Source organism: Portunus trituberculatus, chromosome 44 (assembly GCF_017591435.1).
Source record: "Portunus trituberculatus isolate SZX2019 chromosome 44, ASM1759143v1, whole genome shotgun sequence".
NCBI classification, from domain to species: Eukaryota; Metazoa; Arthropoda; class Malacostraca; order Decapoda; family Portunidae; genus Portunus; species Portunus trituberculatus.
The window spans coordinates 22,338,390-22,365,339 of NC_059298.1; the positions used below are offsets into that span (position 1 = coordinate 22,338,390).

The following is a 26,950-nucleotide window of genomic DNA, read 5'->3' on the forward strand; positions in this document are numbered from 1 at the left end:
CCTCTTGTATTTGTAAGTCAATAATTTAAGCAAAGTAGTAGAGGCTGTGAACCCCTGTCTAATGTCAATAGTTACAGCCATGCTGACTTCTTTTCCTCCTAGGACAATGTCTGTTGTATCGTCAGTGTACACACCAGTCACTATGTCTATTATTTTAGCGTGAATTTTATATTCTTTTAAGATCTTAATCTCTTTTCACCAAATCTATGCTTTTTAGCAAAGTCAACTGCCATCACATAAAGAACTCTTTATTTTTTATTTTTTATACACCTTATCCACACAGTACTTCAAAATCATTATGTTGTTTTCTACTCTTCAGTTTTTTTGTAAATCCGCTTTGGTTTTCTTTAGCTAATTTTATCCCTTATGTGCATTTCTAGATTTTCTTGTAAGATATGTTCGTCAATGCAAATGGTCATAACACAGATACCTTTGGTTTAGGTTTCTTTGGTATCATGGTTGTTTTTTATTCTTTCCGTGACTTGGGAACTTTTCCATTTTCCAGTATTTCCCTAAAACTTCCTGTTAGCAAAGTTATGAATTTCTTACTATCTTGTAGTAATTATAGAAATTCTGCCCTCCTTTTGTCAAGTTCTGCTGCTTCTCTACCCTTTAGATTCTTAATACTTTCTTATACTCCTTCCTCTTCAACCATAGGGTTCTCCATTTCTTTTATCACTCTTTTCAAAGTGTACACTATATCTAGGTGTTCCAATGTTCCGTCACTCCAAACAACCATGTCCTCCTCCTCCTCATTACCTATCTGTAATCTTATATTATGTTCTGGCAGCATGTTTAGTTCTCTTGTTCTCAAGTAGGTTCTTTTTGTCTCGGTATTCCACACCTCCTTTATGTTGTTTTCACTCATTTCATAGATGTTTTTCTAATAGTCCTTGATTACACCTTTTTTTCTCTTGAGTACCTCTGATCCCTGTTCTTCATAGATTCTTAGTTTGCCTTCCCTTTTCCTGGTTCTTTTTCTTAGCTTGTCAATATGTTCCTATAATTTTTTCTTGTCAATGTTTTCTTTTATTTCTTTAGATGTTTTTTCTTCATATCCATACACTGCTGCTCTCACTTCTTTCTGTGTCTTTGCTTTTGCTTACAAATACTTTTCTTTAAAGTACATCTCTTACTGTGATGTTCTTACAATTCTCTTGGCTCTGTTATATTCTTTCCTTTTCCTTATATTCTGTTTGATTTGGTCTGCTATCCATGGCTGATCTGGAGTTTGTTCTTGTCCACATCTATTTATTTTTCTTCTGCATTTCTTCTTGAGTGCTTTTGTGACCACTTCCCAAAGTATGTCATTTAAGTTTTTCAATACTTATGTTAACTTTGTCTTCCAAAATCTTTTCAACTTCTAGTCTGTACTCTGTTAATGACGCTTTGTCTGTTTTGAAATATTTGTATTCCTCACATTCTTTAGCCTTTGCCACACTTGCTTGTTTGTCTTTTCTGTCTAATGTAACTGTGATCAAGTTATGGTCTGATAGGCCAAATTTTACCTGTTTTTCATCAATTTCCATTCTCACGTATTCCTTATAGAGTTGTTGTGATATAAGAACATAATCAATCACACTTTCCTGTCCTTGTCTCCTTCATATTACTTCACCTTCACACTCAAAGTCATCATTAAGCATATCAAACAGTACAATTCCAACCATTCTAGAATATTTTTTCCATTATCATCTAATTCTTGTGCACCTTTGAAACCGACACATCTGTTTAAATCTTCCAATATAACTAAGTTTTCCTCTATGTTAGCTTCTATTATATTTTCAATTTCTTTCCTCATTTTCCTCTTCTTTTCTTTGTCATCTCTTGCACAATAAACTACTATTATGCTAAGGTTAATTCCAAACACTGATCTTTTCACATGTAGGAGGCCATTCATTTTCCTCTTCTTTTCTTTGTCATCTCTTGCACAATAAACTACTATTATGCTAAGGTTAATTCCAAACACTGATCTTTTCACATATAGGAGGCCATTCATTGTGCTTCCTTGTTTCCTCATCTTCAATGAGTCATTCTGTTTGTAAAGAAGCATCATTCCTCCACCTTTTTTGTCTTGTGTTTCTCTCATACTTTCTATCGTCTGCAATTCATTACTAATCTTCACCTTTCTCACCTTTTCATGAGGTTCCGTCAAATACACCAATTCATTTTCACTTGTTAATCTTTCAATATCCATCAATTTTGTTTGTGTTGCACAATGTATATCTATTACTTTTAAATTCCACACTCTTTCTATTACTATTTCTGTTTGACTTTCTTTTTCATTGTTGCTACCTCGTCAATATCTATTTCTATTGTTAGTATTGTTCACTATCTTCCATCCTTTTATGATGCAGCTCTCTCCTTCCCTCCTCCTCTTTAACTCTTACCTTAATTTGAAATTTTCTTCTCTTTGTTGTTGAGTTAGGTCTAGTGCAATGATAAGTCTTCCATTTATTTCACCCTCTTTATGTTTCAGATATTTTGCTCTTGATATTATATGCCTCTTAGACTACTTTTCTTCTAGTTTCAAGTTTCACAAGGGTTAGCGTTACCTTCTTCTCTTCATGTTTTCTCCCTAGTCTAATGACTTTCTCAATCTTGTATCCTTCTATGTTCAGAATGTCCCCAAAAACTTTATCACATCCATCATTATCCTCAATCTCCGTCTTTGTCTAGCTGTTTCTTTGATTCTAGCAAATTGAAGATGAATAGATTTTTCTTCCTCTTCTCTCTTTCTTCTTTCTCCTCCCTTTGTTTCTCTGACTTCTCCAGCAATATTTCCATCCTTAATACTGTCTCCCTTGCTGCCCTTTCTACTATTCCCTCCTCTTTAGCTTTCCATCTATCTTCTGTTTGGTTCATGTTTACTGTCAATTCTTCATATTTCTCTCTTAGTTCCTGTATTTGTTTTTTCATCGCTGTATTCTCCTCCCTTAACCTCTTAATCTCAGCACAGTCTTGCATAATGTTTGGTTTGCAAGCAGGACAGAACCAGAACTGATTCTCCTCTTCCTGCAGTACCCTATACAAGCTCTGGCTGCATTTCCCACAGCCTGCATGGAACCATTCTCTGCATGCATCACACATGATAGCATTATCTTTCTTCCTTACTTCTATCTTACATTTACTGAAGTTGTTCCTTCCTTCTGAGGCTGCAGTGACCTGCTTCCCCCTCCTTGCCTCCTCCCTGCCTAGGTCTGCTTTGTCCTCCATGTTGGCTTGGTGGTCTTGTCATGGCAGGTCACAAAAGTTGATTTTCCTTAACCCATGTAAATGTATCACATTCGACACATCTCTCTTTCTTCTTCTTGTCTTGTCGCTTCTCTCAATCACCCATTCTTCATTCTATGTCAGCTGCTTGCTTTTATTTCCATCAATAATTCCCAGAGAAAAAGGTTTGTACTTTGTTTACCCTGGCGTACTTTAACACTACAGTTATGTGACATGGTCACATAACTGTAGGTCAAAAACTGGATGGCTACAACATAAGTAATTGGCAGATAAATACATAATATGCTGAAACAAATAAATAACATAATTTAAGAAGGATGACATACATACCTAGGTTATGGAGCTGGTTGATCAGCTTCTCAAAAGGTTCACAGTTTGTTTCTTCTGAGGCTACCCGCAGTTTCTCCAGGTTAGTAGCCAAGTCATCTGTAAAAATTATTCAATGCTGAGGAGTCATCTCATAAATGCTAATGCATAATATGATCCGTATTTAAGATAAGACACTGTCAGCTCTACTTAATTTTTTTAAATTGTTAAGTTTTAGTAAAAATAGGTTTTAGTATTAAGATATCATCAAGATCTTCTCACCATGGTAGGACCATGTGTGCTTTGGGAGTCAAAGGGTCCCTAAGTGCATGGGTTTGAAGCAAGGCCATGGTTTGAGAGTGAAGGGCTTCCACTTGGGGTGATGATTCCCAAACGGGTGGGCTTTCAGATAGGAGGTACCCAAAATACCTCCTTTAGCTAGAAAATTCCCATAAAAAAGCCCATATTGAATGAAAAAAAAGATGTGTAAAATTATAACCTTCAGTTTCAGTTCTAGTATCCATCATTGATGCTCCTCAGAACATCAGCCAGACAATCTCAAGCTCCAATTGTAGAGCCTACCACAGAAGTAACTCCCAGTAAACAACTTAAGTTCATGGCTCAAGGCAAGATGATCCAAGCTTGGAATGTACAGCCAGCATACAACCATTGTACTACCTAGAAGCTCGTCATCATTTTGTCCCACAGGATTGGTTTGCATGTCTCACTTTTTTTTGTAATTAATGAAGGCCTATTCTTTGACGTCTTTTCCTTTATATATATTCCTCTATACACAGTCTCTACGCCCTTTTTTTATTCATGTTTCTTCATATGTGTCCTTCCATTTATCCATCCCTTAAAAACTCTTCTTAGTACCTATATTGCCCTTCTTCATATTCTTGGTGTGTTTGTACTAACTCATCCTTCTCTCCACATTCATTATATGCTTCAATACACATCTCATCACCTCCCCATTGGACACTCAGTCTTCCCTATTCACATGTCCCTATGCAACTAAACACTCTGCAGTTATTGTATCATTCTCTCCATTTTTAAACTGTTGGCCAAGAAATAGGAAAATCACAGCAAAATAATATATGTATGAACAGCTACATATGCTAACACCAAACTGATAACAAATAGTTAATAGTTAATAACAAATTAAAAATAAATAGTTAATAGCTAATAGCAAATTAAAAATAAACAGATAATGAAATCATGTTGCCCTTTGCAAGCAAATATGATCCATCTAAAGCAGGAAGGATACTTTTTTTCATAACATTCTGCCATTTCAACAAATGGACAAAGGATTAGAGGTTACAATGGGACTGGAGAGTGGTGGAGCAAGAATATATAAATACTACGTAAGTAATTACAATTTTATATATACAATTCTGTACATACTTCCAAACACTATAATCCTGAAGTCATACTATAACTGATTTTATGTTGGTCACTTGACAATATAACACTGTGTTCTATTTCAAAATCATGAGTAACTAAACATTTAATCTCTCTGCAAGGAACTTTGGTCTCATTTACTGCCCCCAAAAGTTAGGCTGAGTGCTATGCATCAATCTTTTTACAATGCAAGATAAATAAACTGCAATGATCAAATTTTGGACAAAAAATAGTACATAAATAAAGATTCTGGAAGTAAACATGATTGAATATTAGATTCTCTTAGCTGAATCACAACACACCAAAAACAATTTATCGTCTCAGTCTAATAATGAGACAACATTTCCCCATAGACTTCATTCCAAGAACAAGTATAACTTTGTAACATCACATTAATTTGTGACACCATCCTTTCAGTTTCTTAGTAACTGCCAATAGTCTAAGTTATCAAATTTGATGCTTAGGCAATATAATTCTATGGGAGTCCAGGAGGCAAAAATCTCTTAAGGTAGTTTAGAAAGGGTTTCTAATATTATGCAACTGAGACTGAAGCAGAGCAGTCAGTTTATTTATTTATCAATTTCTTTATTTATACCATGTGGGCTTTTCACAGGAGTTTCTTGGCTAAAGGGGATACTTTTTAGGGGTACCTCCTATCTCAAAGCCCACCCGCTAGGAAACCGTTACCCCGAGTGAAGAAGCCCAACCTACACTTGGACCGTGGACAGGATTTGAACCCGTGCGCTTGGAGATCCCTCGGACCCCAAAGCACACATGGTTGCACTGAAAAACTTTCAAGAGATCCACATTAGAGTAAAGACCATACTTTTTTTTTTTTTTTTAAATGTATAGAGAACACCAGAGAGAGAGAGAGAGAGAGAGAGAGAGAGAGAGAGAGAGAGAGAGAGAGAGAGAGAGAGAGAGAGAGAGAGAGAGAGAGAGAGAGAGAGAGAGAGAGAGAGAGAGAGAGAGAGAGAGAGAGAGAAGTATCAGCTAAAGCCAGACAATAAATGTCTTGAAACCTTCCTCTTGAAAGAGATCAAGTCATAGGTAAATGGAAATACAGAAGCATATAAGGAATTCAAGAAAGGGAAGAATGATTGTTAAAACTGGTTAACTTTTACATTAGGGAGGTGGACAGAATTGCAGTGAGAAAATGAAGGTCTTGTGCAGTGAAGCTCCAGAAGAAGGTGAGGCATAAAATTAGCAAAGATCAGAAGAGTAGTTAGCATAAAAATAACAGTAGAAGATAGCAAGAGATACAACATTGTGGCAATGAGAAAAAGGCTTAAGACAGTCAGTCATTATGAGGAGAGGAATTGATAAGACAAAAAAGCTTTTCATTCCACTGTCTAAAAGAACTGTTTGGACAGATAAGGCTCCAGTATAGAGTTAGTAGTTAGGAGGCTGAGAAAACTTGGCAGATGACTCAGAAAGAAAGTCATTCATTCAGAGGAGAGGAGTTCATAAAGAAAAGAAAAAAAAAAAAAAAAAAAAAAAAAGCTCTTGATTGCACTGTCTAAAAGAACTGCATAAGTGAACCCCCACTGTCTAAAAGAACTGCACAAGTGACCCCCCCCAAACACATGAGGCATACTCCATACATGGGTAGATAAAGCCCAAGTATAGAGAAAAATTGGTGGATGACTCAGAGGCTATTCTAGCTAGAGATGAAATGTGATTTGGATTTCTATGATACAAAAATTTACTTGCATCTATTTTTCAAAAAAGCCCTCACAACTATAACACCAAATCAATGAACCATAACAGCTAATGTGTCCATACATGACAAAACCCTAATTATTGTAAGGCAGCATTGTTTCTCATCCTGAAATGCTTTCCCATTAGGTTCCCTACCTAACAGAGAGAGAGAGAGAGAGAGAGAGAGAGAGAGAGAGAGAGAGAGAGAGAGAGAGAGAGAGACTCAGGCTTATATGAAACTAGTTTCATCCAACTCCCTTGGTCCATATTACATGCTAATTATGTGAGGAAAGTTATGTATTGGCTTTTGTTTTCAATTTGGATAATAAATTATTCATACTCTATGTACATAATGTATCTGGGCTGGTGTGTCTGCTGAGGTGGTATGTTGCTGTATCATTGCCTAGATTTGATTCATAACAAACCAATATTAATTAAAAAAGTTCAAAAAGAGTGAACTGATAGATATACACGCATTTCTTATTTCTTATCCATCTGGTATGTAAAGCAAAATGACACATAAGCTTCTTCAAACATAAACCAAAAGCCAAACAGTGACAAATGCGAACATCTTCCTGTAGGCTGGACACCTTACCCATGGTGAAGGCGGGCTGGCACGGGTATGGGCGGTGACAGGTTTTCACCCTCCTGGCCGCAGCTCCCCTCTAACCTCCCGGGAGTTGTGGGATGACGGGCACCACTTGAGGGCCTCGTGGAAGGGTGCCTCACTGGTGTTCCTGGCGGGGAGGTGTCAGTGTCAGTGTCACAACGGCCACACCCTACACTCACTACCGGCTGCTATTCACTTCGGCCCAGTCGCCAAACACAGCTGTCAAGCGGCGGGTGTTTCTTTGTCCAAAGGTGACAAGCGAGCTTTGGCCTGGGGATACACCACGCCTCTCTTCTTCCTCACACCAACCTCTCTCTCTCTCCTCAGACTCTTCTTTCCACCACACACCACAACTGTGACACTAGTGACACTCGCAATAACAATACCTCGGGGACCACTAATGTAGAGGCGGCACAATGCAAGGCACGGGCCAGGCCTCGGGAAGTCGGGAGTCGCGGTAAGTCTCAGGCTCAGGGACAGGCGGCAAGCGGGTCTGGCGGGCAGGGATGAGACTCAGGACCGGTCACATCAGGGTTGCAGTTGTACTACATACCACTAATTTTTATGATCTTTTCCCCACTTCTCAGTTTATAAAAAGCGTATATTCGTAATCATTAGTGCTTTTTCTCTTCGTATAGCGGACTCCCTATAGTGTACTTTGTACTCATCACTTTGAAAATTAATGTGGTAATAGTAAATGATCACAAACTAATAATGGACTGTCTATGAATTATATAAGCTTTATTAATGGTCTCACATTAGCCACACCCATAATAGCAGTGTGGGCAGTCCCTTATCGATGTTTATGCAGCTGCTGGAGTTTACTCTCAACACTGTTTGTTGTTCATTGTGTTCAATCTTGATTCGTCTTCTTTTTAGTCTATTTATTTTTTGAATTATTGGATGGAGGCTCAGTTCATTATTAGCAGCTCTTCATCAAGGCTACAGGAGGGGAGTGAGTCACCCCCTACCCATGACTCACGCTGCAGCGCCTCCACCGCCAGACAGACGGATCTCCCTCCCAGGCCCCGCCAGACGAATGCATCCTGTTCTTCTTCTTCTTCTTCTTCTTCTTCTTTTTCTTCTTCTTCTTAGTTTTCTTCAGTGCTATGAGGATGTTGATTCCATGTACCAATCCAGTTGTTCATATGTGATCCTCGGATCTTTTATTGCAGAGAGAGAGAGAGAGAGAGAGAGAGAGAGAGAGAGAGCACCAACATTTCTCTATTAAAGTCAAATGAAGGTGAAATATAGCACTTCTCCAGTTGTCCTCCTGTCCTTGCATCTTTTGTTTCTGCCATTTTTTGCGACTCTATCTCTTTTCTCACTCTGTCTCTGGCTGTGATTCACATCTGCATGCTACGGTAATCTGCATGCGTCCCTTGTAATCTGTATCACATCTATATAGTCCGCTCGTGGCTCTGTGTGGTGATTATTTTGATATTTTTCAAGCTTTTTTGTTTGACTTATATATATACTTCGGGGTCGTTATGCTAAATGCTTTCAATTGTGTGTAAATCATATTAGAGAAAGGAATCATCAAATGTAATTAACTCTTCACATAACTTCATTAAAATTTCATTAAAATTAAATTTCAACCACCTACCTATCGGTAAGTGGATAAATAGAAAATATATATTATTGACATGCAGAAAGCACATAAAGGCAGGTTCACACGTGTCAATATGTGACTGAAATTGCAAGTCGCTAAAAGTATCGACTGAGCCTTTCTAGTCGGAACGCGTTCACACATAGCGACTGAGAAGTATGAGCTGGTTGGCGAGAAGTGAATGCAAACAAATAACTACCCAACAAGATGTCTTCATCTGGTGACGATGACGATTGCGATCAAATGAAATCATCACAAGTATTCAGTCTTCGCCTCCAACAGCACCCTGAAACAGTCATTGGAGAATGGCGGCTATCTCATCAAACGCCGATTTGCGGATTTGCGTAAGCTTTTTTTTTTGTTGTAGAATTAACTTTTAGGATCTCAGATGTGCTCTTTTTTCCTCACCAACTCCAAAATCTTCTCCACATCGACACCACATTTTCAAACCTTTCTCCGTGACGTCACAACGTAAACAAAGTCGCAAATCGACTGACCAAGACCAACATGTTAGTTTTGTTTTGTTATGCTGGTCTGGTTTTGCGACTGGTTTCTCAGTCTACCGACTTGCAATTTCAGTCGCAAATTGACACGTGTGAAATCGCCTTTACAGTGTGAGCTTGTATCGCTTTTACAAGCTTAATCATAAATCTTCATTATTACCATTCCCTTTGTAAGAGAAAAAACTTTTTTTCTTTTAATCAAGGAACTATATAACAAATACTTTCCTTGCTCTTAACAATAGGGAAATACGCTGGCGCAGTGAATGCTTACCTGCAATGCTTTATTTTATTGTTTGTTTCGCTGCCTGTGCGAGGAGGGAAGGACGTACGTTGGGACCAGCAAGGAGGTTTAATAAAGTCTTGTTAAACCTCCTTGTGTAGCATCCTTTGCCTAGTAACAGCCACTTGGTCTTCATTTGAGTATATTAGTTCCTTCCGTAATAACACTGAAGAATAACGTTACCTACATAATATGCTGATCATATGCACCTGCTTTACCAGTAGCGTCGACGTCGTGAGAATTGTAGATGAGTTATTCAAGCTGCCCGTCTTCGCCTTCATAATGGCAATACGAATTGATGTCTTTCTCTGGTTTTGGGATGCGAGAGAGTTAGGAAATTGAAAAAAAGAAAAAAAGAATGGTCTAGTTCGTTATTATGGCCTAAAAATGCATTCCGACGATCTCATTCGTCACTCTTTTCCCAAGTGCACACAAATCGATTACAGTTTTCTTCTTATTGTCGTGTAGCAAGGATGACTGACTGCTTAACTTCCTTTACACTTCTTGTTTTCTTTTTCTTATGTGGTAAGTACATTTCATGCAGGGACTGCTATGTGTGGGTATGACAGCTTCTTGACCAATAATCACACCAATCCTCAATGTAAATTTCCAACCTTTATCCATATCGTCCACTGTTTACATAACTGGAAACTCATTGATGAAAAAGAGGGGCTGGATCCTCTAATATTTTAATATCTTATCTCGACAACCTAGAACAAGCTCTAGTGGAAGTTATGAAGGCTTTCAAAGGTTTTTCATGACTAGCCATTGCTCAACATGGATCAGCTTTATCACAGGAAGAAAACACTCACAAGAACCAAGCTAATAATCTCTGTAGCCTCTGAAAATAGTCCTTCTGAAATTCAAACGCGTTTCAAAATACACAACGTTCAGTCGTAATTTAATCACAAATGCTAACTGTGCGACTTACATGAATCAATGCCCATTTCAATGGAAAAAGAAAAAAAGAAAAGAAAAGAAAAGAAATGTATTATTTGTAATTGAGGTAAAAGAAATTAAGTATGATTAGAAATTGCAAACTACTAACAATAGGTAATGATGATGATGATGATGATGATGATAATAATGATAATAATAATAATAATAATAATAATAATAATAATAATAATAATAATAATAATAATAATAATAATAAAAATAATAAAATAAAATGATAATAATAATAATAACAATGATGATGATAATAACAATAAAAGATTGGTTAGCATCATCTTTCTTAACATTAGCTACTATTCCTCCTTGCATAACAGAGGACGTGCTCTCGAACATTCTGATTAAAAAAAATAAATAAATAAAACAAATAAATAAATAAAAAAAATAAATAAATAAATAAACTGCTTTCAACATGGTCTTGTGGAGATTATTGGAAGTTTCGTGAAAGGTATAATTTTGGAGAAGTTTACTCCGCTTATGAAACAAACAAAATACTCTGAAAACCGGATCTAACACCTTTATGGCCCTTGTTGATAATCTTCATGAATGTCCAGGATGTTTTAGAATACAAGTCATACAGCATGGTATTCTTAATTTGCATTCAGCATATTTGGAGTCTCAATATCAGTATATATTTATCAGCACAGCAGTTGCCCTCCCCCACTACCACCACCACTCCTTGGGTATACTAAAGCACAGACTATATCAGTTACAATTTAGATTTCACGCAACACCAGCTTAATTTCCCAGATTGATGACTCCACGCATTCCTCGCCTCACCCTCGCGTTGCTCGTTCCCGCTTCTCCGATTTGTTTATTCAGTGCTTCTTGCTAAACTAACTATTGCTGCTAAGAGAGAGAGAGAGAGAGAGAGAGAGAGAGAGAGAGAGAGAGAGAGAGAGAGAGCGCAAACCAAACACATCACTGTCAGCGTGTTAAGATCATAAGATAAAGTAACATTCATTACAACACATCACTTCCACACACACACACACACACACCGCGTGGTGTAGTGGTTAGCACGCTTGGCTCACAACCTAGAGGGTCCGGGTTCGAGGCCCGGAAAGCGGCGAGTCAAATAGGCAAGCCTCTTCTTAATGTGTAGCCCCTGTTCACTTAGTAGCAAGTAGGTACGGGATGTAACTCGAGGGGTTGTGGCCTCGCTTTCCCTGTGTGTGGAGTGTGTGTTGTGGTCTCAGTCCAACCCGAAGATCGGTTTATGAGCTCTGAGCTCGCTCCGTAATGGGGAAGACTGGCTGGGTGACCAGCAAGCGACCTTGGTGAATTACATACATCTTTTTTCGTAAGTAATAATACTGAGTTGATATTACAAGATCTGTTTAGAGTGGCTATATATTTAGTAAATATCTTCTGCAATCTGAATGCTAAATGCTAATTTCTTAGAGAGAGAGAGAGAGAGAGAGAGAGAGAGAGAGAGAGAGAGAGAGAGAGAGAGAGAGACGCTCTTTCGATCTTTTTTTCCCATCCTCTTTCCCATCTCTTCTCCTTTCCCACTCTCTCTGACTTTTCCTTAATTTTTCGATCTTTTCCTTCTATCCATCTGAACACACAACCTCACTCCTGTCATCTTTTATTCTCTTGTCCTTCTCTGCTCCTCCGTTATATGTCTATACAATTCATTCTTATCCTATTGAAATTCACAAAATTAAATTGAATCAGAATACCTGTCCTGCAGTAAGAGGAAAATATGAACACACACACACACACACACTCTCTCTCTCTCTCTCTCTCTCTCTCTCTCATGGAAAACTCATAAGTGGGATAACTATTTCGGCTCACCATTTTCTCCCTTTTCCAGTAATTACAGTCAATTCATTACGTGAACTATGGACAAAGTACGAATCTCATATAGAATGTGTTGGTTGAGTTTCATACCTTACCATGCCCATTGATAGCGAAGGCACAGATGCGTGGCATGTAATGGCTCAAAAATATGCCCTTCGCAGTCATGTTGGGGTTCCTTTCCAGAGGCGATGATACTGGGACATTACCAGCATTCTTAAACACTGGCCACGTGAAGTTTTATACTATTTTCATGGGACTACTTTTCTGAGCCCCTAGAAATGATTGATTACCTGAATTCTTCTGGTGTATTTGCTACTAACGGTGCTGAATCTTTGCTAGTTTGGTGCTTAAATCATTAACAAGTTCTTCAAAGGATCATAAAGCACAGTGCTTGTTAGAATAAGTCGATGATGCACCGAAACGTTCTGGAATGCGGTTCTCTATGAAGGACTGCTTCTGGATGGATCAGATGACTCCATACAACTTGTTAAGAGCGCTAAACGCGAAATGGTTATACTCGTACATAGCGCGAACCAAAAGAAGTGTATCATAATAATATAAGAAATGCCTGTTATCATAATTTCTCCATTTGTAATGAAAACAACCTACTAACGAGAATGCTATCAAGAAGTTGGAAATGTATCGCATAGTTCCGTTTCTGAAAATCTTATCCACTGCAGTCTCTTCACGCAGAAATTAGACTCAAAATTAGCGTAACTTCTGGAAAGCATAGTGGTAATTGCTTCTTGAATTGAGTAGAAGCAGGAAGTTTGACCAAATAATAAGAACTATATGATGCTTTCACATTTTGACAGGTTTCTGAATAGTCACACAATGCTAGCAGGTACGAGGTATCTATGCCGCACATCATCCCGCATCGTATCAGCAACTGCGGGCAACGTGCGCTTAGTAAAATACTGCGTCTATAAACAGTGCATTGCTCCCACACTTGTTAACACTGCGCGGGTGGATTTGCGTCTTTGTCTATTATCCTTGGAGCGACGCCCAGTGCATGCTCCACCCCTGCAAGAAGGCAGCGCGTCCTTGGAGGGTTTGCCTCGCACAAAGCAAGGCAAACTGATGAGATACGGATAAGCTGTGAGGAGGCTGAGACGGCATTCTCAAAGCTTTTATGCGTCGGCTTGCATATACGTATATGTAAAACTATTGGTGGTTTTTATGTATACTTTCGTGACTTGAACAAGGATTCTGCAAAGCTAATGGGGAAAAAAAAACTCTAAGAAACTGACTATTTATCACTGTGGTCTTTGAAAACTGTTCTTAAGAAAGCTCAACACTTTTAGTGCAATATGCAATAGTTTGCAGAATTAAAAACACTGAATAAGAATATTTGTATGCACTTGTATAGGTTAGAAAACAAAAATATTTTTCAATTTCTAAGCAGTATAATATTTATAAGTAAATAGGGAGCTAAAAAAAGTTTCAAGAGTAGCAGTTTGTGATTAAGAAAAGAGAATGCCAAGTAACAGCAAGAACATAAGATAAGAAAACTGTCAAGTCTACACGTGGTAGTTCTTATGAAAGAATTCAAACGTTTCAGAATAGCTACGATCCAGAGCTGGAAATGGTGTAATTATATAGGTAGAATAACTGATGGATAATATTCCTGACACGCCACCTGCACAACACATTCCACTCTCATCCAGGTTCATCATTTGGGTCTTACCTTTTCTTCCATTTCTCTCACTTTAACTTATTGAGAGAAATTTAGGGTTCTTAGTTCAAAGACTCCAACAAGCAAAATGAATGAGTAAAAACAGCATCTCGCAACATAATTCTTTATTGATGATGAAGCCTGCCTTTTAAAACTGCGCTGATTTTTTTTCGTGTTTTTCACAAGAACTAACAACAATGGGTCCTCGCCTCCGTCTGGTGACATAACTCAGCATCACTCACACCAGCCTCGCCTCGCCCCGCCCTGCGCCGCCTCACTGCCCCGCCGACACCTTCAATTCAGACATCAACCAGCCTCAAACAGGTCGAATACAGCTTGAGAAACACCAGTACAGTACAGCCACTTTTATCATTAAATATCTAGTACGAAGAAAAAACAATGTGGGGAGGTTGGCTAATCCTAGGAGGTTGAGTACACGTTTGGTTGATAGCGAAATTGACGCCAAGTAACCTGTACGCATATCAACAAGAGCAGGTGTGAGGTGTGGGTGGGGTGTGGAGGCGGGCGGAGGGTACAGCGGCTGAGTGCAACAATCAGTGTCTTGAGAGCTGAACATTTAAAGGACTCCCATAAGACTGTTGGGCTCACCACTGGCTGTAGCGGGCTTGCTCCTTCTTGCGCGGCAGACAGCGGGTGGCATGCAGGACAAGTGGAAGACTTGTCCTGTACGTCACCGCTTGTCACCATCCGTCTTCGTTCGTCTTCACATCAAATTTGACCGATATACGAGACGACCGAGCCTCAGTGACGTGTCCTGTGCTGGGACGTCGCGCAATGGGCCAAATTAATATTATTACTATTACTCGTTTATTAATGCAGCCGCACCGAAAAAAAGGTCACTCTCACAACTCAACTAACGTAGTACAACTGTTTATACATTTTGTGTCGTGATACAGGGGGCCCCACGACCCCCTCCACGACAGGTACAGACATGGCGGCCTCACCCCGGGCGGGCAGGCGAGCGGGGCTGGGAAGGGGAGTTGTAGTTGTGCTTCTAGTAACGGGAGAACAAGAGGGGAAATGAATCCGAAAGGAACCTAAGTGAAATAGAATTTTCGAGGCCCACCGCTCAGTCCTTGTGATTGTTTACATATATACATAGAAAACGGCGGTACGTCGTAATGTGACTAAAAACTATACTTGCTCAACTTGCTCCGGGAGTGAGGCCAGCACGGGGAGGACAGGAGTACACATGGGACATCAACACGTCTCGGGCACACTGCTTGTCACTCGGCAGGCAACTCAACACTCAACTTACCAGTCCAATAAAAATTGTGGCAATAAACATTGACAATCATATACATTTCCCTTAGTTACTAACGATGTTTGGCTAAATCATTATTACAAAAGATTCATGCCCAGGAATAGTTACAAAGTCCGTATGAATACGTGGAATTGACAAGTCGGGCATACTTCAATGCCTGGATGAAATGATAACTGCTGAAACTTTGCAATCAAAAAGTTAATGTAAAGATGTTTGAGGTCTGAAGAGGCGGCGAGTCACAAGCAGCGGCGACACACCACACCTGAGGCTCACAGCAAAGTCCTACCTAGAGAGTTTGAGCCTACGTCATCCAGTCAATAAGGCCGATTCCTTTTGACAAATCAGGTGTAAAAGAAGGAAGTGAACAGAACACGAGCCTACGATCACTCACAATGACGCTAATACAGATAGGAATATTCTCATGGGCGAAAGTCAGGGTATCCATTATGACAAATTTACGGTGACGTGTACTAAACTGAGGCGACACATGGAAAAGTGGAAGTGCGAGTGTTCTCCTGCCGCGGCGGGAGAGTGAGGCCATGTTGAGGGAACCAGGGAGTGAGCGGCCTCATCCCCTCGGTGCTCCGGAGGAAATCACTGAAGAACGTTGTTTCCGCCACAGCCGCCCGGGCTGCGGCATGGACCTACAACTGACTCAACCGACTTAACAAAGGTACAATAAAGTATATATATATATATATATATATATATATATATATATATATATATATATATATATATATATATATATATATATATATATATATATATATATATATATAAGCATTGATAATAAAAGAAAAGGAAAATATAGTTGATAAAGCTAGTTCTGAATTTTGAAAAGACTATTCGAACTATGTAAACATTAAATACTACATATTTTCAAGGAACTCATAATGAAAACTTACCAGACTCCAGAAAGCACAGAGCGGTGTGAGGTACCAGTCTGAGATGGTTCCAATAATATGGACAGATGAGTTCTTCGTACACAAGCCACTTCTTACGACTAATTCCAAACATTACAAGTCTAGACCTGTAGTTCTGACACTTAGTTTTGACCTGACCATCATCAACGATTATCTAAGGCAAATTTCATCTGTAGTGTTACCGCACATACAATATATATCTTTATAACATAATGAGTTTCACAGTTAGTTTGTAAGCGAATGGAGAGGGTTAAGCATCCATGTAAAGAGCTCTCCATTAGACTAAAGTCCCTGGCCTACAAAATACATCAATATGGAGAGGCTTCCCCACTTCTCGATGCCCAGCTCACCCTTGTCTTATTCCCGCACAGGAAGTGACAACGATAAAACTGTCTGGAACTCTGCGCCACGTTCCTCATGAGGGAGCCAAACAAGCAGGGAGGAAACTTTTGTATACAAGTCAGTCTTGCTCCTTGGGACTTGCTCATGGTGGGGTTTCGGTAAGCTACGGCTAAGGTTTGTTTACAAGGTTTATAGCTGATACAAACACTCAATTGGAAGCCCTATTGTCTAGAAAGGGCAGAGTGGAATTCTTATTATGCCATATATAGACGAAAATTAATTTTGCTATTTACATAATAGTTTTTTCTTTTGCCAAGGATCATTATTTTGTTCACAATTTCTTACACGATATAATCGTTTATACCATTCGACACGTCCCTTAGATCCACTATTTCAAAGGCCCTAAGCATTGGTCGTTTCTAATAATAAGTTAGATTGTGTATGTTGTGTTTATAGTTGTGATGGTTAACTTACGGTCCTAGCTAACAGTAGATGTCCAGAACATGGCTGTTGACGATATCTGAATGAAAATGGAGAATGAGCCCAAACATTCCACTAAAATGACTTGCCTAAAGCCAAGGAGTGAGGAGATTGAAACAGTTGGCCAAGACACATTCGTCCACAGGCGCAGATTCATAGCAGTTGGAGGTACCTGAAGGAAGCTGAAGGTGTTTGGATAGGTAGTAACTTGTAATTTCTCTTTGGAACATGTTAGGTCTCCCGGTTTCAAATGGTGGCTGTAATGACAAGAGGAAAAGGGGGAGAAGGAACCAAGGTGTTTTCTAAGCCTTACAAATGAACCAAGGAATCCTATTTTCACGACAGGTCGATAGAACTAACTTGGTTGATATTCTAACTGGTCGAAAGTCCACCTGGCAGACCAACTAGGTACTCTAAATGGTTGATAAACTATGCAAACGGACACACTATCGGTAATAGTTGTACAACTACACTCTGCCACGTTCACAATGGCCCGGGACAAGTTCTCAGGCTCTTACACATCAATTCAAGTCAGATAAGGTAATCATTAATAGTAATTTTACGTGTTATACGAAGTTGTGTATCAGAGAGAGAGAGAGAGAGAGAGAGAGAGAGAGAGAGAGAGAGAGAGAGAGAGAGAGAGAGAGAGAGAGAGAGAGAGAGAGAGAGAGAGAGAGAGAGAGAGAGAGTAAAACTAAAGTACATATGATTAGATAGATATTTTTTTTACATTTCCATTATCATCATTATAATGGATTGCTAAGAAGAAAAATATACTTAGATAGACGTTTAAAAAAAGGAAGAAAAGGAAAAAAATAACTATACAAAGACATTCATATCAGTTACCCACACACGACCGGGACAGGCAGCAATGATCTACGCTGTGTTAACTATTAATTGTGCAATTCCTGGTACGTACGTTCCTCTCCTAATGCTTAATATTTGGTTACTCGGTAGTACAACATAAATCACGTACAAGGTCTTGGGATATTTCTCTCCACCCACTTCGAGGTCTTGGGCAGCCGAAGACCTAACCGTCAGAGCCAAGAGAGAGACAGACAGGCCCCTACAAGCCCTCAGGTACCTCGTCATCCTCCTCCTCCTCTCAAAGGTCTTCGCGATGATGAGTTAAATATCCCGGGTTGTGGGTGTCGGCGTGGTCTGGGCGTGTCTTCTGAGGGCGTGGCAAGTGTTGTCAGGCGCGAACTTGAGGAAGGGAAGGGGCGTGATGAGGGCAGGGGAGTGTGGGGAGAGGGGGTACTCAGGCGGCCCCCTGGGTGTTAGCACTGACACGAGCCGTTCTGTTGCTGGGGATTCTCCGTGAGCCTCGTGCCCTTGCTGGCGTTCACTAAATTGGGGTCCGTGTCCAGGCTTTCGGACATCTTGTCGCAGATGATGTCCACCAGACGCTCGAACACAGCCTGAAACACAACACCCGCGTCACTCACAGTCCTCTCTCCACGCTGACACGCGCCCCCTGTGAGGAATGTGTTAGTGGGTGGAAGCCACCTACTACTGCTCCCCCCATCCTGCTGCTTATAATGTTAATACTGCCATTACTACTACTACTACTACTACTACTACTACTACTTTTACTGTTATAGTTACTCCTCCTCCTCCTTATTCTCCTGCATCTTTTCCTACTCGAGCTCCTCCTTTCACTATACAGCTGCTGCGGCTAATATACTACCACCACCACCACCACCACCACCATCACCATCACCATCAACTACTACTACTACTACTGCTACTATCTCTGAGCTATTTTCTTTTAAGCTAAGACTTCAACACTAACCCAAACCAACATATGTAAACTCCTTCAATAATCTACTGACAAAATGACTTGAACTGACTGCATAGAGTAACACATGCAAACACAATAAATTTCCCTAATACTCTTGCAGTGAAGCAGCAACAGCAGCACTAACATCCACCTGGCCGGGGCAACCTAACACAATACTCCTCCACCTCGTCGCTGTGTTATTCCTACCTCGTGCACGCGTGTCCTCAGGGAATGAGTGCACGCTATGTCCTTTCTGGCGGACACTGATCCCCGTTCCTCACAGTTACATCACTCTCTCTCTCTCTCTCTCTCTCTCTCTCTCTCTCTCTCTCTCTCATACCTTCCCCTCTCGACTCCCTACTGACTTATTCCTTACCAGTCCTTTCCCTTTTCCTCTTTTTGTCTTTTCCTGTTATTCTCTCTCTCTCTCTCTCTCTCTCTCTCTCTCTCTCTCTCTCTCTCTCTCTCTCTCTCTCTCTCTCTCTCTCTCATTGTCATCCCAATACTAACATCCAAGAAAGCTATAATTTGTTTTCCTAAGTTACTCTACCACACACACACACACACACACACACACACACACACACACACACACACACACACACACACACACACACACACACACACACACACACACACACACACACACACACACACACACACACACACACACCTTTCATCCATCACAATGAATCTTCGCCCTCTCTAAACTTCCTTCATTCACGTCTGTTTATCTGTTTCCTTGTTATTTTGTTTTGTATTGTCCTTAAACCTGTATTCTCTCTCTTCACACATACACACATTCGAATGCCTGCCTCTCTGTCTGTCCTCCAATATCCCTCACAGCCACAGAATTTTCCTACATCCTCAAATCCCTTCCAACCTTTAAGCCTTTCCTTTTATATACAAGACCACCACCACCACCACCACCGCTATCACTCTCTTCTCTTTCTTCGATCCCTTCTCGCTTCTTCTTTATGTCAGATCAGGCCCACCACCCGTCACTCGCCAACCACTATATACCCACCTTCACGTTGATATTTTCCTTGGCTGACGTCTCGTAGAATTCGAGGCCCAGCTGGTCGGCGAGCTGCTTACCCCGCTCGTATGAGATGACGCGTTCGTCCTCCATATCGCACTTGTTGCCCACGAGGATCACCTGAGCGTTGTCCCACGAGTACGTCTTGATCTGAGTGCACCTGTTGGAGGGACGGAGAGGTGAATGAGTGTGTGTGAGGCTGAAGAATGGTGGAGGGTGAGGAGAGATGAATGAAGATCAGCAAGGGAGGAGGGAGGACGGTGAGTGACTGTGTGAGGTGAGGAAGAGGAGGTTACTAATTCGTGAGGGAGGTTAGGAAAGTATGAATGGTGAATATGAGGAGGATGAGGGAAGATGGAGAGTGAAGATCAGAAGGAAGTGGGAAGGAAGTGCGAAAGGGTGAAGAAGAGGTTATTCATTGGTGAGGAAGATTAGGAAAGTATGAATGGTGAATAAGAGAAGGGTCAGGGAGAGAAGAATGAGGAAGATCAGCAAGGGAGGAGGGAGGAGGGGGAGTGACTGTGAGGTGAGGAAGAGGTGGTTACTAATTGGTGAGGTAGGTTGGGAAAGTATGAATGGTGAATATGAGGAGCCTGAGAAAGATGAAGAGAATGAGGAAAGTGAGAGAGAATATGCAAGGGTGAGGGAAAGAGGAAGAGGGTGAATGAGATTATGAGGAGGAGTTTTAAAGGGCTACAAAAGGAGGTAAACAGCAAAAGTCCTTACTACGCTGTCTGTATAACCATCCTACACGAAGAAGAGACGGGGTAGCAGAGGGAGATGAGGAGGGCGTGAGAAGATGAGGGAGGCTGTGCAATAAAAAGCATGTTCATATTCCTAGTTGGACTTTTTTTTTTATTTTATTCGTGTGATGTTTACTTCATTGACATTTTTCCCTCTTATTTTTTTTCCTCCTGACATTTTTTTTTCTCTTTGGACGTTATATCCAAATATTTTCCTTATGACACACCTGTACATTTTCCCCAGTGATATTTTCCCCTATCTTTTTCCATCATTTCCTATCTTCGGGCATTGTTTTCCTTCCTCATATTCCCCTACTCACAACTCTTTCCTTCCCGGCACACGCTCCCTCGCATATATTCCTCTATAAACACTTCACCCTTACGTTACATTTGACAGATCTGTGTTGATACGAAATCTTAGCCACCACAAATAGCGAACTTTTCACTTAACGCTTCAGCATCACATACAAAAGTTCCGTGACAAAGTTGATCATGGTAGAGGAATAATTTCGTAACCTTCCTGCAACCACGCGTGACAACAGAGCTTGAATCAGTACTAACTCATCTCTCTTATACGTGGTACAAGACTTACTCGGTGCATGGTGCTGCGTGATAGCCGAGACATTTCATATAAACTTATTGCGAACTACACTCTCAACCATACAGTGAGGAAAACAGGTTAGCTGGTAAGAGATATAGGATAGCAGCTCAAGTTACACAGCCGCACCATTCAACTTCACCCCGCGGGCCCGCGCTACTTGACTAAAGCCCACTAAATTGTATGACTCTATATTCTGACTTGAAACACTGGCCAAATGGAGAGTGTTCTTATTGCGTTAGTGACAAAATGAGAAGAGGAGGAAGAAGGAGAGAAAGAAATATTGACAGAAAAATAAAAGAAAGAATAGATCACAATTGGAATAATCCATAAAAATGTAAAAAAAATATCATATACTCATATAAAAAAAGAATAATACATGAGTAATGAGTATGGCTGTGTCTAGAGAAGAGAGTAGACAGGAGTGTGTGTGTGTGTGTGTGTGTGTGTGTGTGTGCTCAGAGGGCAAGGGTGAGTGTGTGTTCAGGGCGTGGGCGTGGAGGGGAGAGCGTGAGGACATGGCGTGGCAGGAAATACTATATACGTAGATGACAAGAGTAGATTTGACATGAGATGAGGCCGAGGATGAATCACTGCAAACGAACAAAGAACGAATGAAGGAAGAGGCACAGGGAAGAGGGAATCAAGAAGACAAGAGAACAAAACTTTAAGGACAATATTCTGAAACACTTCTAGCCGCATCCCTACGACTTTCAAAAGGCTCTGGTTGAAGTTACACAAAATTTTAAGTTTTTCTTATGGTTCCAGTAACAGATTTGACATAATTTTTGGATTATTAACAGCAGAAACACTTTAGGAACCCGGCTGATCATATCTGTGGCCTATGAAAACAACTGTAGTGAAAAAGCAAGCGTTTCAGAATACGAGCTTTTACCTGCCAGAATCACGAACTAGATGGGAAAAAAAGAGACACGACATTGCCAGAACCAGTCGCCAAAAGGAAGAGGCAAACGTGGCTAGTATTCTTTTTTTTATATATTACTATTTTATTACTTGTTTTACTATTATTTTTCTAGTTGCGTTTCTCTTGTTATTTGTGATTTCTTTTTCATCACATCTCTCTTTATCTTATACCCAGTTTCATATTCTCCGGTTCTCGCAGAGCTGCAACGTGAACCAAATGACATGAGGCCAGACTCAACCCTGCCAGAACCATGAACAGTCTGGGTGGAGAGAGAGAGAGAGAGAGAGAGAGAGAGAGAGAGAGAGAGAGAGAGAGAGAGAGAGAGAGAGAGAGAGAGACGACCTTGGCAAAACAATGAACCCCTGTAAGCGACACGTGAACACTATCGATCCTGAGACAACTATGAACCCAGAAAGAAGAGAAAGAAAAACCTCAATGAATCCATGATACGAATGCACTCCCACCTTCCCCCCTCACACTCTCTCCCACACACGCTCACACTTCCACGCTATACCACACAAATTCTGCTACGCTACGCACCTACATCTACAGAATCAGACACAGAACCTGACGAGAAAGAACCTGCGAGAATCCAGGAATATAAAACAAGGTAATCACTGGTAAACTCTGGAATTCCCTGCCTGTTTCTGCATTTCCAGCTACCTACGACCTGAACTCATTTAAGATGGAGGTTTTGAGACATTACTTGATCCCCTTCTTCTCTTGGCTAACTCTCTCGACCCGTTCGGAAACTGGCATCTCGGTGGGCGCTTTTTTTTTTTTTATCGTGTTTTATCGCTCCGGACAGTTCTCCCCCTCTCTTACATGAAAAAAAAGTATATATATAAGATAATTACAATGAAGAAAGAGAAAAGTAAGAAGAGAAACACAACAAAAAGAAAATAATAACAAAACATGTACTGAGAAAATACTAGCGATATGTTGAAGATAAAGACAAACATGAACTAAGAGAGGAAAAGGAAGAGAACGAGAAAGAAAAAGGAGGAGGAGGAGGAGGAGGAGGAGGAGGAGGAGGAGGAGGAGGAATGTGAAGAAAATAATCCTCCTCCCTTTGTCTCCAACTGCGGACATGCATGCTTGTGTGTGTGTGTGTGTGTGTGTGTGTGTGTGTGGCCTTCGATCTGCAAGCGTCCGTCATTCTCGGAAAAGCAGCCCAAAATAGACCAAACCGAGCGATCATCTCCACGCATGGCACCCGTACACACACACACACACACACACACACACATGTAATTTTTCTTAAGTTACGAGTTTCATTCCAAGCAGAGAGAGAGAGAGAGAGAGAGAGAGAGAGAGAGAGAGAGAGAGAGAGAGAGAGAGAGAGAGAGAGAGAGAGAGAGAGAGAGAGAGAGAGAGAGAGAGAGAGAGAGAGAGAGAGAGTACGTAGGTGGAGTGGCTGGGAAGTTTGTCTACAAGAATCAATATACGGAACAGGTGGCCATTCTCTCTCTCTCTCTCTCTCTCTCTCTCTCTCTCTCTCTCTCTCTCTCTCTCTCTCTCTCTCTCTCTCTCTTTCACTTTAAACCCTCCCTCAGTTTTCTTTCTCCGCTTCTCCAGTCTTCTCTCTCTCTCTCTCTCTCTCTCTCTCTCTCTCTATTTTTCCCCCTCCTTGTCTCTTCTCCCTATTGTCATCAGCCATTCCGATAGATGAAAAGATATTACTCCCATAGTCTCTCTCTCTCTCTCTCTCTCTCTCTCTTTGGCTTTTTTCCACCGTGTTAACTACTCCCAATGGACATTAATGCGCTTTTCAGGGTTTGTGTTCTCGTTTCAGGGGATGAGATGGGAAGGCGAGGGTAGAGGAAGAGATGAGGAGCAGGCGAGCTGAGGGACGGAGTGATTGTAGGGAAGGGCAGGGCTTTCAGTGCTGCTGTGGGAGGCTTGGAGATTAATGAGTAGAATGCAATGGGGAAAGAAATGGGTGTGAGAGAGAGAGGGGGATGAGCGGAGAAGGAGGGAGGGAGGGAGGAAGAGGGAGAGAGAGAGAGAGAGAGAGAGAGAGAGAGAGAGAGAGAGAGAGAGAGAGAGAGAGAGAGAGAGAGAGAGAGAGAGAGAGAGAGAGATTTTTTCCTCTCTCGTTTCTCATTTTCTGTCTGTTTGTGTGTCTTCTTTTTATCTTTTCATTTTTTATTTAAGTGCACCCACCTACAATTACACACACACACACACACACACACACACACACACACACACACGGCCCGGTAGCTCAGTGGTTAGAGCGCTGGCTTCACAAGCCAGAGGACCGGGGTTCGATTCCCCGGCCGGGTGGAGATATTTGGGTGTGTCTCCTTTCACGTGTAGCCCCTGTTCACCTAGCAGTGAGTAGGTACGGGATGTAAATTGAGGAGTTGTGACCTTGTTGTCCCGGTGTGTGGTGTGTGCCTGGTCTCAGGCTTATCCGAAGATCGGAAATAATGAGCTCTGAGCTCGATCCGTAGGGTAACGTCTGGCTGTCTCGTCAGAGACTGCAGCAGATCAAACAGTGAAACACACACAGAGAGACAGTGCCCACATATTCTCTTTATCTTGACTATTTTTTTTCATAGTGCATTAAACATATTAAAATGTGTACATCATATAAATATTTGATACATATTCATTCACTCCCACCTAAAATATTCACAAAGATAATGATATAACTTATAATTTTCACATTTCTTCATTTCATATTACTAAGTTATATTATATAAATGACATTAAACTGTGGAACTCCCAGCCTGCATGCTTCTGAATTTCCTCCTATTTTTAACTTAACTATTTCGAGAGCGAGGTTTTAACACTCTACTCAAATTATTATGGACGTTTGACTGAACTCTTTAGGGACTGGAGATCTTCAGTGGGCATTTTTTTTTTCGGCCTTTTTGTTGCTTTTGTCCAGAAAAAAAGGAACATCCCTATAAACACACCTAAGGACCTTATTCTAAAACAATACTGCCGCACCATGATGGCTTTCAGAAAGCTCTGGTTAAAATCACAACGGTTTAATGAGGATATTTTTATGAGATTAGTGACAGACCAACAATATTTTACATTATCAACAAGACAAACACTCTTGAGAACCCGACTAGCTATCTCGGTGGCCTTTGAAAATGGTGGTGATGAGAGAGCAAAGCGTTTTTGAATACGGGACTAAAGGCAAGTTCCACAGTCTCCTTTTCTTCATTTGCTAGCACACCAAATAAAATACCTAAGCCGTGATCAGGTGCCGCAATAAATTTTAACAAATGTTTTTCGTTTTGAAGCGAACAAAAAGAAGCTGGTAAGGCAATAGGACCAATTTCAGTCATTCTTTTTTTTTCATAAGCTATCCAACCCAAAATACTTCCCATGTTGGTAATCTCCTGAACAAATAAAAGACTATGAAACTGGCCCCATGTCCTCACACACTCACCAATCCTGCACGCTGTTGAAGGACTCCTCATTGGTGATGTCGTACATGAGGATGAATCCCATGGCGCCCCGGTAGTAGGCCGTCGTGATGGTGCGGTACCTCTCCTGGCCGGCCGTGTCCTGCGGGAGAGCGAGAGGTTAGTGGGTCAAGAGGCAGGCCTTTGAGGTGTGGTGTGTAGGCGACCGGGATGCTACGTGAGGGTGTGGATGTATGAGAGGTTATTAGAGAAAGGGGACTTTCTGGGTGTGGGGAGAAAGAGTGGTCTTTGAATAAGAGGCGACCGAGTGGTGCCCTTCACTTCCTATAGACAGAAAACTACGTGTCTCTCCGAGGGGAAGTGAAAAAGAGGCGCGTGACACATATATTCCCTATGTCCAATGTCGTAAAGGCGCTGCTATGGATTCAGGTGTTATGTGGTCTTGAAATAAGTTCTATTCCCTCTACGAAGACTCGCCCCGTTTGCTGTGGCTGGCAGAGGAGCGCTGCCTCTCCATGGAACTCCACGACAGCCAGTGGAGGACGGACGGCGCGCCTCATTGAAAAGTCGAGTCTATTACCGGCCAAACCACGAAAAAACAGACACTTTGTTTTCCACTTTCCACGACGCGGTTGGTGCTGTCATGTCGGGGACCGCGGCACCCCTCAGTGACAGACTACTGGTCCTCCCTCAACCACTTCCCTCCCGCAACACAATACCGACGGTCGCCCAACGCCCCTCGTCCTGCTGCTTCTTCCCTGCCATTACCACCACCACATTGACACGCAAACGCTTTGGCAAGAATTGTTCATTATTGTGTTTCTTTTTACAACAGAGCCAATTTTTCATTTCGCATGTCCAGACAGTCGATTTTTTTCTATACTTTGTTCGCTGTGTTGACGTGAAGGAATTTCGCAGTGGACGCGTCTCTTTTGGGCTCGGTAGGAAGTGACGCCTCGTGATGTGATACGTTGGGTGAGAGTCCAGTGATGTCCAATGACTCTCCGCCAATATTTTCGCCATCACATTTCAGTCCCATCAGAAGCTTGTGCAGAGCAAGCCTCGCTATGAAAGGATCACCGTCACGAAGAGCTGCTCAGTCTTCGTCCCCCGTCTCTTAAACCTGATGAGACAAGTTACATCACTGTCGATTCTTTGTCCTTACCCACTTCCCCCGAGTTGCTACCACAATCGACTCCCAAGCGTGGGTGTGGAGGACGCCAATCCAGCTGTTCCTTCCCTTGCCAGAAGCGGCGAATGAAACTCCGTTGTGTGTTTCATATTTTCTCCTATTTTGAAACACTCAGGTTCTCATGAAATCAGAGAGCGCTGGTAGTGTTACCAACGGTGAGACTAACTCAATA

General features: G+C 41.2%; 2 protein-coding genes across 7 annotated transcripts in view; both read right to left on the bottom strand.

Moving 5' to 3' along the window:
- Window positions 1-7,781, bottom strand: part of LOC123518667 (rap1 GTPase-GDP dissociation stimulator 1-like) — a 52,214-nt gene extending 44,433 nt beyond the window's left edge. For 2 of the 4 annotated variants that reach the window (XM_045279610.1, XM_045279611.1), the window contains exons 1-2: window positions 7,235-7,771; window positions 3,562-3,657 (exon numbers count right to left, since the gene is read on the bottom strand). In XM_045279610.1, the coding sequence (XP_045135545.1) occupies window positions 3,562-3,657; window positions 7,235-7,238 (100 nt within the window). In that variant the 5' untranslated portion in view covers window positions 7,239-7,771. Of the gene's footprint in view, window positions 1-3,561; window positions 3,658-7,234 lie in introns of all 4 variants that reach the window. The other 2 variants (XM_045279609.1, XM_045279612.1) reach the window with 2 other exon arrangements.
- Window positions 7,782-14,186: 6,405 nt separating this feature from the next.
- Window positions 14,187-26,950, bottom strand: part of LOC123518699 (ras-related protein Rab-3-like) — a 164,503-nt gene continuing 151,739 nt past the window's right edge. For 2 of the 3 annotated variants that reach the window (XM_045279697.1, XM_045279699.1), the window contains exons 3-5: window positions 25,610-25,728; window positions 19,920-20,091; window positions 18,049-18,530 (exon numbers count right to left, since the gene is read on the bottom strand). In XM_045279697.1, the coding sequence (XP_045135632.1) occupies window positions 18,390-18,530; window positions 19,920-20,091; window positions 25,610-25,728 (432 nt within the window). In that variant the 3' untranslated portion in view covers window positions 18,049-18,389. Of the gene's footprint in view, window positions 18,531-19,919; window positions 20,092-25,609; window positions 25,729-26,950 lie in introns of all 3 variants that reach the window. The other variant, XM_045279698.1, reaches the window with a different exon arrangement.